Genomic DNA, 17,046 nt, shown 5'->3' on the forward strand with positions numbered 1-17,046 from the left:
GATTTGCACTCACGGGCATGTATTTGTGTCTCTAGATCTTTACTGCTGTAAGACCCACAACACCCACCACTCACCGAGGCACCCATTCCCACTGCCTGTACCCCCAAAGGTGAAACTGGAGCCAGCAGCAGGTACTGCACCTCTGTCTACATGAAGCCTTAGGATCAAACCCCTGCTGTGATGAGAGCTGGGACTTACTGCATCGAGCCTGCAGCACAGTCCGTGCTTCGATGGCAGAGTAAGCAGGAGCTGATCATCATGGACATCTGGACCCTGAATTCCTCAAGTGGGAGCAGCCATCGCCTGGATTGAGCAAGTACAATTTTATCTACCTATAATGCAGTCCCATTCATTCTACTTTTCAAAGGCTTTTCTAAGTATACTGTTTCACCACTATGTTGTTCCTCCCCCCATCCTGGAGATCATCCCCTACAGCATCTGAATTTCTGTAGTATGCATAATTCCACAGGGGCCTTTAAAGGCAGCTTCTAGACAATGCTAAAATATAAAAAAACAGCAGCAATGTATAATTTCTGCAACTCTCATATAACAAAAATGAAAACAGCTTTGTCTTGGTTATTTATCTCTAGCAATAACATTTCTGGTAGCTCTTTCATTACGCGGACAACTGAATTACCTTGTTGGAGCTGCAGAGCTATAGGCTGTATTTTGAGGTGGATCCTGTACTAACAACAAAGTACTGTAAGCAGATGCAGCGATCTTGAAGACCTCTGTAGTATCCTGTGCTGATTCAGACAATGAAATAGACCACACCAAAAACCTACTCAGAACTTATTTTTCTGGCTAACCAAACCTACTCATTTTTGAGTTATCAAAGACAGATTACATTTTACTATCCGAATAACTTTAGCCAAAAGAAAAATAATTTGAGCTGCTGATCTCTTACAGGGCTTTGGTGGGGTTTTTCCCTTGGGGAACAGGGTTTGTAATGAATGAAAAAAGATTTGGTTTATAGTTGCATAGGCTAACATGGAATAAAAGGTCTTACTTAACCCACCTTCCTCCAAACTCAAAGTCAGTGCACTGATACTTAAAGGAAACTGGCATATCCACACTGACAATTAAAGGAAAACTGGAAAGGGAAACATCAGCGCTGATTCATGATCAAGTGCTTCCTCCTAGAAGTTTTATTATTTTGATTGATAAAATGAACTTGGATGTGAACAATAAAAGGCCCTCTTTATTTTACATAACTTGTTGGTTTTGTGGCTTTTAAGACACCAGCACATTCTATTTTGGCTAGTCCAGTAGTACTTGGGATACTTACTGTTTATAACTATGAACTTGGCTTTCATAAGATCATCAAATTTTGATGACTGTAGCACAGCGTAGTGCTCAACCAGAGGAAAATTCCAAATGTACTTCCCTCCTGGCTGAGTTTGAAATCACAGGAAGGCTGTAAGATCATTGAGCTCCTCTGTGAATGCTCCTCTATACAACATGTAGCTAATTCAATTCAAGACCTACCATTGTTTTAAGTTTCAAGAACACCTCTACAAAGTGAAAAAAAAAAATCTTCTAATGAAAATATTCCCTGTGTATTCAAGCTATCAGTAAATCATTCACTTCTCACAGTACATTAAAATCATTGATACTTCCAACAGTGCTCTGCACTTCCTGGATATTTTTGAAGACGTGATTGAATATGCAACCATCTCCAGTTGTAGTTTTAAAAAAACAAGTAAAATTTTCAGCCTAAAGTTTCACACACTTGAAATCTGCCTTCTGAAAATGACAAAGATTCCCTTGAAAATTAGTATTTCACATAAAAAGGAGTAAACTAGCAAAAAAAAAAAAAAGGTAAGAAATGCCACTTTTATCAAAACATTTTAGCTCTGCCCTTCTGAAGTCTTTACAAGAGATAAATACAGCTGCAATCTATAAGATTGCCACCTTTGGAAGTACTGTACATAGCAGAGGACAGTTACCCAATAACCAGAAAATTTGCTACAAAAATATATTACGTCTTGTGTAACATCTGCAGGTAAACAGCAAAAAAATGCTATTAGAAATGCAGTAAAATGCAGAAAAAACTAGTAGCCTACCACACTAACCACAATGTTACAATAAAGTGCTGTTTGGCTTTGTCTTTTGCCTCTTAAAGTTTCCCTTATGCAGAATTTTAGCTTTCTTAAGTCTTTAAGATTTATTTTTTTTTAAAGCCAAATCACCCCTTCTGGGAAAGGCCATAGCTAATCTGCTCTGGATTAATTAAACTAAATTCACAGTAAATTAGAGTAAAATGCCCTAAAATGAGCCACTTACTTAAATACAAAGTTTGGTTCTTAAACTTGTCCTATTTAGCACCAGCTTAAAAATTGCAGCCAGAAAACTACCAAGACATCCCCCCCCAGGTTGCATACTTACATTAAAAATGCATCTCTCTCTCATCATTTATTTCAGAACCCCTTTTGGATCTCAGGTATTTTCCTCATAGTCATCACTAGTGAATTAAAAGGAACCAGTATTTACATGGGAAGCTGTTTGCCTAGACAAATATTGGTGCAAGTGTTTAAAATAGCTGACAATATTGTACTGGTAGCATATAAACTGGTTTTAGGATTCTTCTGATTTCCCTGCAAGTTGGTATTCTTCTTTAGTCAGTATTTTGCCAAGGACTGCATCATAGTAAGGGCTGAAGACCATTTTGTTGTAGTTGACAAGACGAACATACTTGACAGCGATCTCTTCCAGCTCTCTTTGAATAGGGCCCAGTCCTCCAGGAACAGCAGGCAATGATTTCTGGTGACTAGATGCCAGGTAACTCTCCAGAAACTTTTGAATTCTAGAATCTGGAAAAATTGGACCAAGGGTTTGGTTTGTTTTCAAAAGAGTCAATTAGAAATAATGAAATCTCATGTAAAATACAGAAAGCCTGAACATAGCAAACAAGCATTTGAAGCTGATTAAATGAGGAACCATGCATGTCATGCCACCAACAGATGCACAAAGACAGACAAGTGGTCACGTGAGAACAGAGTGGTTTTGTCCAAGCATACCTATTAGCTTGCATATGGTGTTATCCGAGTTGGCCACTGCTTGGATTTGTCCTTTAAGTACAGTCTCTCGCTCAGCTGAGAGCGGTGTGAAGCCATGCTGGGAGAGGCAGGTGTTGACTTCAGCACACACCTTCTCACCCGTGGTAGCCAGAGATTCCTTCAGGTTAAAAGAGCTGGAGAACGTGGAGCAGAGCGTTACTGAACTACAGGAATTAGCTGCCTTTTTTCCCATTCTTTAAAAAATAAACTATCCAATTACAGTTGCCTTATGTAATGAAAGAAGCGTAATCCAGAACTGTAAAGAATAATACGTTTTATATATATGTGTGTATATATATGAAAAATAAAGTTGAGATATAAAACCAGGAGGTAGAATAGACAGCATTGAAGATGTCCAGCCTGAACAATCCAGACAAAAAAGAGCTGACTTTGTGCCTACGCATACAGTTCTAATGCAAAAACCAGTTATCAACCCATAATGTGTACAGCAATCACTCTATATCTGCAAGCAGCTTACTGTGCCAGACTCAGTTCTTGAAGGAGCCTGGCCCAAAGGGTGAGCATGGTTAGCTGCTGGTGCTCTCATGTGCCAACTAGGCATCAAGGAAAACATACTCTGAAAAAAGGAGCACTTACAGGTCATAAAAGAACACAGCAAGAAAAGATGGTTCTGTGTGAGTACACGGAATAAAAACTGTCAGCCTGGGCTCATAAAAAGCCCTCATCACTTCCTCTGACGTATTCTGCAGCCAGAAAGAGGCTTAAACGGATGATTTACTAGGGTGAGAACAGCTACGCCAATGCCTGTGTAAGGAGGACTGTTCAGTACTCACGGCAGATGGATTCCTGTCAGCAGCACCTTGACAATGGTTTTGATTTTCTCAGCAAATCCAGGCATATCAGCGAGTGCCGGGCCTGCTGCACTGAAGGTGACCAGAAGGACTGTCCCAGTCAAAAGGCACTGCTCCAGCTCCAGCTGTATTTCCTGAAAGCGGGTCTGGTCCATTAGCACCGTCTGCAAAGAATGAGGAAGCCAGCATATGGTGAAGTCAGCATACTGGGCTGTGATGTGACACTGCAATTCCCACCTAGCCACAGCAGTGACAGCGAGACAAAGACACAGAAAAGAGCAACGTGTGCTCAGCAGGCAAGTAACAGGAACAAAATGAAAAGACTTAACTCCTCTTTTTCAAATAAGTAAGTTTCAATGCTGAAAAAGCAGCACCTATTAGAAGAGCGACAAGAGCTCTCAATCAAGAGATAAATGTTTTAGTATTGTACTTTTTACAAGGCTACAAATCCAAACAAGCTTCTGTTATATCCCAGAAAGAGAGAAGTAGAACAAGCACAGAAATGCGTTTTTCTGTTAAATACCTACTTCTGGGAAAGGCCTGTTCACATGGTCCCACTTCAGGAGGTTCAGATAGGCCTGATTTTGCACAGCAGTGGAGCACAAGGCAGAAGCTCCACCAGTGGCACCATCGCTACTACAGTGGGGAGGCAACATTTTACATCTCAGCTTGGCAAGATCATCTGCTGCTTCTTGCAACCACCTTGTGACAAGGTCTAAAGAATCTGCAAAGTAGGGGGAAAAAAAATCTTGTTAAGAAAATTCCTTTTCAAAGTTAGGTTTCTCCACCAATAATTTCCAAATAATCCCATTAGTTACTAATACCCATGATATCAGTTATTGACATGCATTTCACTTACTGCATTAAGCAGAACATCTAAAACAATTAAAACCACATAGCTACAGGAAATCAGAGGTGCGATGATGCCAGGTAGTTATGCCCTACATGGTACTGAAATGAAATTAAACTGCAGTGTACGAAGTGCAGAACCGTTGTTCTGGCAGATTTTGTCAAACCACAGTTTTGGGGCACAAGCTGTCATTTACCATATGAAATCTAGAACTTATAAAAAATCTGGTTTCTTCTCATGATGTACAAGCAAAAGCATGCAGTTCACTGGGAGGGCAGAGGGGAAGAAAGAAAGGAACAAAGTCATACTTGGCCGTTTCTCAAGAAACTCCTGAAACTTCTTTCTTTCATATTCAGCAGACTGCTGCATTAATTTTGGCCTAATACTAGTGACAGCGAAGTTTGCCATATCCATTTTCATTAGGTCTAACACAGAGAAAATGGCTCTAAACAAACAAACAGAAAAAGTTATTGAAGGCTGCAGATGTTTAAGAGGTACTATTTACAAGATTTATTACAGACTGTGTAAGGGAAGAGCAGAAACATGCATGGAGAACATTAACAGGGTGCTTAGCAATGTAAGAGCATCAGACAGAGCTGGAGCAAGCATGTGTGTGCGTGTGTCTGTTCAAAGTGGGAAATAAATCTTGGTCTCCTGTAAGAATGCCTCCATGGAATTTACTAACTTTGGGAAGGGAAGGGGAAAGGGGAGGAGAAAAGGGAAGGGACTGTTCAGCTGAGAATACAGTGCCAGAGCAACAGCCTTTGGGTAGCAGAAGAGAGAGCTCCAATTGAGGGGAAAGGATGAACTGGTTGGAGAACAATAACACCTTTTTCCTATTGCTGGTTCTTCCCCCCCCGCTTCTGCTGTTAATATTCATTCCGATACGAACTGCCCATTCACCTGCTATTTTACAGCTTATATGCATTTGGCATTTAAGAAAATGTCCTTCAGTGACATGCGGGAGCCAGACAAATACTCCAATTCACCAGAACAAAGTTGGTCCTTGTTAAAGACCTCTGGAGCATCTCTCCACTTCACACCCACAACTATATCCCTATCACTCCCTTTTCCTACAGAGATTTGCAGGTTGCCCTGCTGGACACCCCCCCCCCACACACACCCCCTCCCATATAAAATTATTGAAGGCACTCTCAATGGGATTGGTCAATACCGTTTCAGTACCTGAACAGAGGAACTATTTCATTAATGTCTTTCAGTTTCTTAATTTCTTCATCTCGAGCTGGAGCACAGAGAGTCCCCATCATTCCAATAACAAATTCCACCAACTTAGCAATGTCAAGGGCCCCATTTTCTGCCTCCTGTTTTATCAAATCCAGATCAAGAACTTCCGTAATCTGGCTTCTCAGTCTAGTATGACCAGGCAACAAGAAAGACAGGAGATTCTGAAATGGAAAGTTTTTAACAGTCCATTAGTTCTACATATCAAAGACTACTACAAGGATCAAAACAGTTACTGAACCACTTTTTATTTAAACTAATTGCCCTTTACAAGTGGATTTTTTTTCTTTTTTTAACCAACCATTCACCAACTCCAAATGTTTCCCCTCACTCTGTATGATACTGAAGTTTCTAAATGGTAAATACTTTGTAGTACAGATCATACTTAAAACTTGTGCTTGGTTCTGTCGGCCCAGTGTTGGGGCTCCTCATTTATTCCGTAACTAATACCAGAGTCATAATATGAAGGAAGCTTGAAATGATGAAACTAGTTTTACTTTCCTTTTAATCCTCTTACATCATTTTGCATTTGTTTTTACATTCAAATTTCTCCTCTGGGGTTATACAGCTCATATGTTATGTTCACAGATAATGATACAGTAGTGAAAAAGATTAAGGAAGTCCTTCATGAAAAGCCAAACTTCAACCACTTGTGCTCATTCGAATCAACGCAGCTACTCTAATTCAGTAATTTCCCTTGATATCACGTAATCTTACCTCTTTAATTTCTCCCAGTAGTTTAATTGCATGGTCATAGGTCGGTGGATCTTCCTTTAGCTGAGCTTCCAGACAGTCCCAGAAAGCTTTATGCACAATATCTCTTACTTTTTTTTCTAAGCTGTGGGTAAATATAACCAGTTAATAAACAATACTTGTCTCTGCACCACCTTACAAAGATAACCTGCAGCTCCTGAAGAACAGCAGATAATAATATGAATACAGTGTAATAATGAATATATGGTGATCAACAGAGAAGAGATCTGTCATTTTAAGTTACGCAGAAAAGCGAGAAAAACTGGACACAGGTTTCGGGATGGCTTGTATCTTACTAAAGGTTTACATACAAGCAGAAGTAGCTACAAATTAAAATCCTTGCAAATATCTATCACATGCTACCTCTAAACTAAACAATGGGAAGAAGAGAGATCACAAATGTTTGTCTTCAAAAGACCAGAGAACCAGTATTCCTGTTACTTTCAGGAGCCTCACTAAGTAAATGCAGTTCTAAGGAAAATTCATTAAGTAAACAGAAAGGGAGTAACTTCCCTGACACAAAAGCTTCTACATTTCAATGCGTAGATATTGCAACTACTCTGAGATACAGGCCCAGTCCGTTTGTTTAAAAAAATAAGTCTAATGCTTCACCACCAATTCCTAATCCAGAACACTGAAAGTTACTCCTTTTCAGCCAGCAGGCTGCTGTTCACACCAGGTTTAACTTCAACACAGAAGAAGCTCACAACACGCAGCAGGTTCCCAAGGCTCTGACTCTGCGGTGCTGAGGTTCAGGCAGCCCCCAGAGGCCTTTATGCCCTGTGGCCCTCTGAGGGCAGCCACCATGTGCTCTACTGGCAGCACCTACAACTGCAAATACAGTCACAAGCTGCTTCCTCCAACCACATGTCTACACATACATTCAAGCTGCAGGGGACTCTAAGCCTGAGACATTCACAAGAAAGGATGGAAAAAATAAAACATGCTAAAATCCTTCTTCCCTGAAAAATGCTGAGATCAATTTTATGGCACTGAGGCATACCAGAAAAATTATCCACTATCACAGCACATTTTCCCATGAGAAATCCATCTGAACGAACACAGAGCAGCAGCAGACACTGAATACAACAGCACCCTCTTAACTGGGACTTTAGATGAAGCATTTATTCTCAGCCATCAGCTGCAGCGCAGAGAACGCCTGATGGAAGTTACACAAAAAGATGCTGAGACAGAGAAGATAAGGCAGAGTGGGGAGAAGGAGCTTAGCACACCTCGGGCATACTTTCCCTACTCAAGGCAGCTCCTAGTTAATAGGGCCACATGACCTGCAAATAAGGCAGCAAAACAGGGTCTGTCTAACAACAGACAAGGCACACACTGACAGACAGTGCTGAGAAGACAGATCAAATCACTACTTGAGCTCTAAAAGATATATGAGTCTTCATGGACAACAACGGTATCTAGTGTCATGTGCCAGCTCAGTTACATGTTGTTTGTCCTCAGCATTTGAGGAGGCCACCATTCCATTTCCTACCAACTCAGAGGCTGAAACAAGTGAAGAATGCATAGCAAAGACCCTCATCCACTCCATTCCACCCTTACTCAAAGGCAATTCCTGCTGGGGCCATGACGTTCAGTGTATTTGATAGCATGAGCACATTTTCTTTGGTTGCTATTGTTCAGCAGTCCACAGCCATTAATAAAACACCACTGGCACATTGGAAAGACAGCAACAGCCCAGGTGAGAAAGGAAGACAAGACTGTTCCCATTACTGCCTTTTCAGGCAGGGACAATTCAAGTTCCAAGCAACATCCTCTCATTACTGATGTTCATGAGAACCACCATCACTGTATTTTGGTGGAGATGGGCATCAGACCTTTTGTCTCAGAATGACCAATTTCTATAGAGGACAAGCAATGCCAGTCTTCTAAGAGCCATCTGTAGCATATTCTTCTGCAGCACCCATGAAGGTAGCGTGCTCTGAGGTCTCTCTCTCAAACATAGACACCTACAGACAACACTGGTTTCAATGTGGACCAACCTCCTTCCATGAAATGTGCACTCACTCTCACAAATCAACCCAGGAAACATGGGCAGCCACATCCCTGTGTGTGTGAAAGAACATACAGCACACGAAGCATCTGTAGATAGGTCTGGGTCAACTACGCTAGCCAATATGTGACCAGACATCCAGGCGGCTTCTGTTCTCCCTTTCAGCAGGGGACAGGATTACTGTAGGTCAGACAGAGAAGGAAAGACTTCAAACTTAAAATGAGCAAGGACTAACCTGATAAAACATAGGAATCTCTTCCCAAAAATCCCTGGAGAAACTGACAGGAAAAGATAAAATGTTCAGCATTTCATCTTACTGCCACAGGCAGTGAATGAAAGCTTCAGAAATGCTGAGAGCACCACCTGCATTCTGCAGCTAGACTTGGGTATTCATAAGACTGCTGTCTCAGACTCCTAGGACAAGGGGACACCAAGAGAAACCCCAGCACCCTGGGATTTGTGCCCAAACAGTTACTCCTTTCACACGCACACATTTCTGGGGAAGCAGAACTGCACAATTACCACCTCCTCCTTATGATACTAAGATACTAGCCAGAGCCTTTACCTGATCCACTAGAGCTGTTCTGTAGTTCTACAAATGCAAATTTCATTTATGTATCTATTTGGTAACAATCTTACCTGTGTTCTGGTAATTCAGCTGGTTTTATCTGGAAGTCTCCATTAACAACAATTTCGTGTGCTAATGCCATGTTGGTTACCCCCTTAGCTGTTTCCATGAGCTCCTCTATTGACACAGGCCGAGGAGGACTAGCTGCAACATAAATGAAACTGTCAGTTACCTATAAAACTCTATGGAAAAAAGTCTGCTAATACTTTTGGACCCTTTCCGCCTTCTTGACAGTAGAGAGAGACACTTGATTCTTCTTTCCTTCCCTTCCGAGCTGGGAATGACACAGTTTGCAGTACTACAGAAAACAGAGGAGTGAACCTCAGTTGATATTCTAGGCTCAGTATATCAATTGCTTCCAAGTTCTGTCAAGCTCTCTAAAAAAAAACACCCCAAAACCCCCACACCCAAACCCCCACTTCTTCAGGACTGCTTACTAGTATCTTAGCATCTTCCTCCACAGTGTAGGAAGAAATCATTAAAAATACTAGTATTTTCACCCCACTATTTCCTCAATTATTATGCTGATGTTGCCATTTCAATGTTATATTTTTCAAGGAAGTGACTTCATCTCTAAAGTAGCTGGCAAGCAAACCACCATTAACATTAAGCAATAACACACTAGTAGCTAATTATTTTCGCTACTTCCAGTGCAACAGGCACTTTTCCAAACTCTTTTTCTTCTCCCCCAGAAAAAGGACATCAAGACTCCTCTGGCAGGCATTTGGGACTGACAAGGATGGGCAAGCAGCTGCAAATTAGGCCCTGAGGCATGCAAGCAAGTAGGAGTAAGCTCTAAACATGAAAAAACAGGTCAGTTTTCATTAGGCAGGAGATACAAAGGAGTGGCTGACTGTAGAAATCTAAAAGGTAGAAGAGGGACAGTTTCAGAAAACTTAATTTGCACTGGGAATTATGGCTTCTAATTGTTCTGGAGTATACACCATCCTCCTGGGACACTAATGGCATGGCTGTAGCACAGGAAGTGACACATAAAGGCAGAGAAGGTGCCACAGGTGTAAGGCCATGCTGGTTAGGGGAGTAATCCCATCCCCACTGAAGCCAACTGAAACCTGTTGCCACTGATTCTTTGTGGTAAAGGTTCCTCCCAGCTGTGCTAGCATCAGTGAAGCAGTGTAGGGGGGTGCCCTGCAGTGCCTTGCCAAATGTCAGGAGAAGCACTGCAGCTCTTCCCTGGTCCAGGTATTTGAAGAAAAGGAGAAGGTTAAAGCATTGGTGTCCTCAGGTGACACAGACAAGAATGGCAAGGTTCACCTCGGCTTCCCCAGAAAACATCTGGTGGAGTGGAAGGACAGGGGGAAAGAGCCACAGCAGAATTGCCCTAATGGATCAATTCCTTTCCATAGTTCATTCACTTCAACTAGAGTCCTGGCAAAGGAACAACATACTAATTCCCAAAATGGAAGAAATCAACCAGAGATCTTCACAGGCTGGGGTCACTGCGATATGTCTTAGGCAAACTATCATGACCACCTCATTTGATAATCCAGTTTGACTGGACTTAAGCTAGTATAACATAGAATAAATCCTTTAAGAGTAACTGTCCATCACTTGTCTGCCACTCAGCTGCTCCAAGTATATACTGTGTGGCTCCAATGTGGTATTTCTTCATTCATATCTTGCTCGTTTTGTGCAGCCCTCTCAAACCCTCATTTCCTTCAACTTGCAGCTTAATCTTGCACAGTGACTCTGGGAACACAGTAAGGATAGATATTCTGAGAACCAGCAGGACAACAAAGTTCACAGCTGAATGGGAGTGCTCTTGTCTGACTGCCAAATGACTTCACCCTAGCAGAGGATGCACTAAAAGCTAAGGCTCTTTCATTTTCCAAAGAATGCTCTTAAATCATGGTACTTCTTCCTCCTAATATATCTGCTCCCTTACAAAAGGGGAGGGCTTGAGACCCACGACTTCTTTGTGGTACAGTGTGGTGCAAGACTGTGCTATCTCTCCACACATACAACTCATTTCCTATCAGGCAACCAGCAAGTTATAAGAACATAAACTCCCTCAGAACATCTCTGTGTAACATGTCACTAAACACAACACTAAACCTCAAGTAGTAATGCAGACCATTAAAAAAATAAAAGGAATGCAACAAATAAAATATTACCTGCTGAGACACTCTCTGCAGTAACTTGGAACTAGTTATCTGAGCAACTCTGCCTCTTTGAATTGAATCCCTGGGACCAGAAAACTTCGCCTTGCTTTTATCTATAGATTTGCTAGAAATAATTGGTAACCATAGTGCATCCAGCTCCTCATGTCAAAAGCTAAATGACAAAGACAAATATGCCCTAGGAATAAACTTAAAACATGCAGTCTTGCTTGACACTAGAAGTAGTATTAGGATTAAATATACAACTGTCTGTCTGCATTAGGAGGGGGATGACAAGACATTACTTTGTTGAAAACAGCCTTCCTTGCCCTTCGGTAGAAACAGAGGCTGCTGCACCAATCCAGAAGGTTCAGCTGATAATGCAAACAGCAGTGACAGGTTAGCTGGAACATACTGGAGTTGTGCTTAGTTGTGCTTATCCCTTCCATGAGTGCAGACGTGCAAAGGTATACATGGCTCAGAGCAACATGGTTATTGTGTACAACTAAGTACTAAAAATGGGGAGAAAGGTGTTGCAAACAGTTTCAAAGTCTTTTTCATAAAGCAGTTTTGCTTACACTTCGGTGTAGCATCTCTGTGTGATCCTAAAGAACTCTGTCGTATTCTTTTTCTGACAGACTGATCCGGGTTGTCCAAGCTCTCCTCTCGACCATCCTCCAAACCACTCGACTTTTCTTCACTTGATGGTGGCTTGTCAGGATTCTGAGACATTTTCAGTTGGTTCTTTTCAAAAAGAAAAGATGAAAAAGGGAATGAATAAGCATTTTCTGACACGGCTGAGTGAGGAAATATCACCAGGAGTTCTCTTGATTAAGAAAAAATTAAGAAAAAAGGAATTCTCATGAGGGATTATATGATGTCATTCCCATATAATGGTAGGGGACCTGGACTCAATGACTCACTTCCCATCTTACACAAAACGGGATGCTTTCAATACAACTACCATTTCCTTAATCTCCATTCCCAGCAAGTTCTCAAAAGTCTGAAACTGTTCCCTTGCCATAACACATACAGATGAGAAAGTAATTTTCTTTCTTAGCACTGCTTATGAAAGCAGTGAAAACACCCTATTAAAAACACGTTTTACAAAAAGATATGCCAGATGAGACATTTCCCTACTACAAAATGATAAATCTTTCTGAATGTAACATACCCCCGAACTATGGTCTGCCCCAACTGCTCAGAACTTAGAAGTTTTCACTCTGAGCAATCCAAAACCGTTAAGAAGCAGGAAAAGGAGCAGAGTTTAATTAATGTAAAATTCTACTGCCATGTTTTCATTCCATGCAAGAGTCATGATTTATGCATTTAAAAAGCAAACAAACAAAACATTACAACAGTACGGTACATAGCTCTAGTATTTTAAGTATTTATTAAACATTAGATATTAAATAATATTTCTATTACATCACAGATACCAGCAGTGTACCCAAAGTTACACTGCAAAAATGACCATTAAAAAAGCATGTCTCACTGTTCATTATCTTCACTTATTTCATGTTCAGCTTTCCCTCCGATGGGCGTAATTTGCACATCTTCCCATTGAAAACTCTCCATCCTACAGGAACCTACAGTTCAGACTTCAGTTTTACAAAAATCTACTAGAGAGCATACAACGTCTCTAACTGAATTAAATAACTTTCACGTTCTGTGAAGGGGGAAGTCAGGAAGAGCGTGCCTTTCAAATAAAAAAGGAAAGCGCCTGGAACACCATCACTGTCCTCTTTCAGCCAGCATCCCACCATTCCCACTTTCCAAACTGGAAAGAAACAAGCTCTCAGCAAGAGAGTTAAACATACTTGCAGCTTCAAAGACTACACTGAGGAGGATGCAGCATAAGCAAGCAACAGTATAGAAATAAAAGGCGCAGCACAGATTCTTTTCTTTTCATACAAGAGCTGTAATAAGTAACCCTGTTCCATCAGTGCTCAAATTGATTGCACCAATGTGATTCTAGAGGACAGCTGGAAAGCTCAGTGCATGTAAGAAATGGTTTTGTTCTACAGCAATGACTCAGGATCATCGTCTTGCATGAGATACACAACAATACGCAACGCTTGTCCACAGCACTGGATGATTTCTGCTTCAGAAAAGAAAATAGAGCATATAAAGCATGGGATAAATTACACATGAAAACCAAGACATCAGTACAGGTGTTGTCAGAACCGTATATTAGCCACACCTCCAGCTGCAACAGTCACTGATGTCCCTAGTCCAAATGCTTGATCATCCCCCTTCACAAAGGCAGGCAATCCCAACTGGGACAAGCAAGCACTTGGCACTGTCACTCGCTTTTAACTAAGGCAGGGAGATCCTCCAGCTAGGTGTAATACAAGCCACCCAATCCAGCATGCAAGTGGGAAACCACTGATGCGCTCCAGGAGAAGTGGATCTCCGGTCTCACAGACAAAAGGTATGTTACTGCAAAAGGTATGTTACTCTAGCAGCAAGAGGACAAGAAGCTCTGTTAATAAAGGAGCAGCTAACAGAAAAGATCACAGCAGCAGCTGCAATAGAAAATGAAAGATAGGACTGGTTAAACAAAGGAAGGAAACGTGTTGTTGAATTTCCATAAAACCTTCCACATTCATTCAACCACACTAGAGGGTTGTTCTTCCTATCCGTTCTCTTCCACAAAGCATTCTCCTGAAGTCAAAATCTGAAGCACAAAGATGGCTCAACTAAGACCCACTTAGGTCTTTAATGCACATGACACTTCACAGTACCTTGCAATTTCTCACTGCACCTTCTCCTCACTGCCCTTACAAAAGTATATATCTTACTTACAGAGGGGAAATTGAGGCATGCATTAAGTTGCTTGAGGACTCACAGAAGGTAAATGACAGGAACAAGACAATAATCAGCCCCATGATTACTACTCCCTGCTTTGCCCACCAGGCCACCATTCCTACCATGCAGGCTACATCCTAAAGTATCGCATTCCATAAAGTGGCAGACCAAGAGCTACAGTCTCAAACCCAACCATTTCATTTAATTACGATTCGTCTAAAAAACGAGTCCTGTTTCAGCTGTGGAAAGTGGGTACGAGAACTCCTGGACTGTTCTACCAAATGGCTGCTCAGCAGCTGAGGTGAACAGCCACCCGTGTTGGCTTAGTTGTCTAGTCTGCAATCATCTGCTCTTTTCTGCTGGACTACTGCTGTTATTTGCTGGAACACATCTAGAACACATCCTCTTTCCACTGGGTAAATAAGCTTGACAATACCTCTTCCAAAAGCATGATCATCATCTCTTCTTTCACAGAAACAATTCTGACTCTTAACGGAACAAAGTCTACTGCTCAGCGCTTTATTTTTAATAAAAACAGAAGTGCAAGAGAAAACCCAGCAAATTAAAATTTAAACAAAATATTTCCACAGGTTCTTTTAATCAAAGTTCCTCAAATCATCTGAGGCACACCAACATTAAACAAACTTCACGTGGAGCACACACAAGATTGAAGCAGCTCCTCCTTCAAGTGTGGCTCAGCTGCTCTGTATGAGGTGACATCTGACAACTCCCTTACCTTCAGGCCAAGCACATGCACCCCGAAGGCCACTTTTCTTCAAGCTTGGTTCCAACACTTAACTCTCTCCCCTTCCTTCTGTTCTCCCACCACATCACAACCTACTTTCCCTCACAATCCACCATAAGGCAAGCTGCACCTCAGCTCTTCCGTCCCTCTTCCACATTCAAAGGGATGCTTATGGACTTCTACCATTTCCCCTACCTACAACCTGTTCCGTGTACTGCCCTCCAAGTCCCGGCCCATCAGCAGGGTCTACCAGAGAGCGAGCTCGCAAGGAAGGCACCGTCACGGTATCACCGCAGCAGCGTTAACCTCCCAGCCCCGCACCCTCCCGAGCGCCGGGCACCGATTTTGCTGCACGGCGTCCACCCGGGCTCCGCGCTCTCCCCGCACTGCCCGGCCCGGGGGTTGGCAGCAGCTGCCACACGGAAAACGGGCCCCGGCGTGCAGCCGGGGGGTGTTTGTCCAGACGCCGAACGGCCGCGGCACAGCAACACTGGGGAGGCAACAGCCTCCTTCGGCCTGCACTGCACTCCAGCGAACAGGCCCCGGCAGCAGCCGCCGCCCGCGGCTGCGCCGGGCCCGGGGCCCTCTCCGCCGCTCCAGGCCTAACGGACGCCCGACGGCCTCCCACCGCCGCCGCCTCAGGACTGCGCTGCCACCCGGGGCCCAGCCACGCCGCCACCGCCTCCTTACCGCCGCTCTGAGGAGCCGCAGCCTCCGGCTGTAACGGGGCGGGCGGGCGGGCGTCCGGCCCCCCTCGCTCCTGCCGGCCGGCGCTGCGAGGCTGGGCCCGAGGCGCGGCCCCAGCGCAGGGGCGGGCCGCAGCGGCTGCCCAGGCCCCGGCCCGGCCCGGCGGCTCCCCGCCCCTCCGCGCCGGGGCGGGGCGAGGAATCACCGCCCCTCAGCGCGTCGGGGCGGGATAAGCCCCACAGCGTGGGTCCGGGGGCGCGGTGTGCTGGGTTACCGCTGCGTTGTGGGGGGAAGGGGGTGCTTGCATCTGTCGAAGGCACCCTGACCGTTAGCAGTCACCTCTGGGCCAGAACAAGGGCTGCACTCTAGTAGCCTCCAGCCAGGCTCTAGCACAGATAAATAGGTGTCTGCGCCTAGCACACTGTCCTTTTTAGGTTAAATCCACCCAGCAACCAGGGAAAGCAGCCCTGGCTTTTCGTTGCTGTTGTGCTGGCATGTATTCACTTACAGACACCTTACCCACCGCACACTGTGACCATCAGTGCCTTCTAACTTCCTTCTTAGATACTGTTCTATGAGCCTCTGGCCCGGTGCCTATCAGAATGCTCCTGACCACCACCTGCTGCCAGCTTCTTCCTCGGAGCCTGCGTTTCTGTAGCCCAAAATCAAGCTTGGCACCAAAGCCAACTCAGTGACCGCACAGTGCAGCACTATCTGTAATTCAGAACCTGCACACCAGCAGGCAATGGCCATACGCAGGAGCTCATTTTCAGGATAGAAATCTGATCCTCTCAACAGCAATGGTAGAGCATGTAGAAAAAGGCAACCCATACACCACAAGTAACTTAAAAATATGATAAAGAAACTGCCTGCCCCCCCCCCCATTTTGAAAGTGTGAGTTAAGCCACTTCTCCCAAAAAAAAGTGCCTTTATAACCAAAAGTTTTCAGTTAAAACCAAGAGCTATAAAAACTAACTACTGAAGAGTAAGGGTTAGACTTCAACGCATACTATTAGTTTTCAAGAACTGATTATCTTTTACAAGTCCTTTCTAACTGACTAGAGTCAGGCTCTTACACATTTCTCTTCCATCCCCCACCAGAGCACAGTAACACATTGTGTTGCTTGCGCACCAAGTCGTCACCTCACTTTCAGATAAAGTACTCTGGAGAAGCAATAGCCAGTGGCAAGAGACACCACTAATGACTGAAGAGTTACTCAGTGAGATATTATAGAGTAGTATCTCAAATAGGACTGTTTTTAAAAATAGCCCACCACAAGCATTTATAACTGTTATTACTACTTTGTTTCCATGATTAAATTACC

The 17,046-nt window shown here is 43.3% G+C and overlaps 1 protein-coding gene across 2 annotated transcripts; it reads right to left on the reverse strand.

The window, feature by feature from the left end:
* Nucleotides 1–32: 32 nt before the first annotated feature.
* Nucleotides 33–15,907, reverse strand: TCP11L1 (t-complex 11 like 1). 2 transcript variants are annotated; one of them, XM_030484987.1, is made up of 10 exons: nucleotides 15,725–15,907; nucleotides 12,057–12,222; nucleotides 9,370–9,502; nucleotides 6,681–6,801; nucleotides 5,907–6,127; nucleotides 5,030–5,166; nucleotides 4,399–4,595; nucleotides 3,854–4,035; nucleotides 3,021–3,193; nucleotides 33–2,813 (listed from the first exon to the last, which is right to left on the reverse strand). In XM_030484987.1, the coding sequence occupies exons 2-10, from the start codon at nucleotides 12,208–12,210 to the stop codon at nucleotides 2,578–2,580; spliced, it is 1,554 nt and encodes a 517-aa protein (XP_030340847.1). In that variant the 5' UTR covers nucleotides 12,211–12,222; nucleotides 15,725–15,907; the 3' UTR covers nucleotides 33–2,577. The 2 variants fall into 2 exon arrangements, with proteins under 2 accessions (XP_030340847.1, XP_030340849.1); XM_030484989.1 differs by lacking the exon at nucleotides 15,725–15,907 and adding an exon at nucleotides 15,624–15,653 and having other exon boundaries at nucleotides 2,401–2,813.
* Between the last annotated feature and the right edge of the window lie 1,139 nt (nucleotides 15,908–17,046).

Source organism: Strigops habroptila, chromosome 4, assembly GCF_004027225.2.
Source record: "Strigops habroptila isolate Jane chromosome 4, bStrHab1.2.pri, whole genome shotgun sequence".
Taxonomy (NCBI): domain Eukaryota; kingdom Metazoa; phylum Chordata; class Aves; order Psittaciformes; family Psittacidae; genus Strigops; species Strigops habroptila.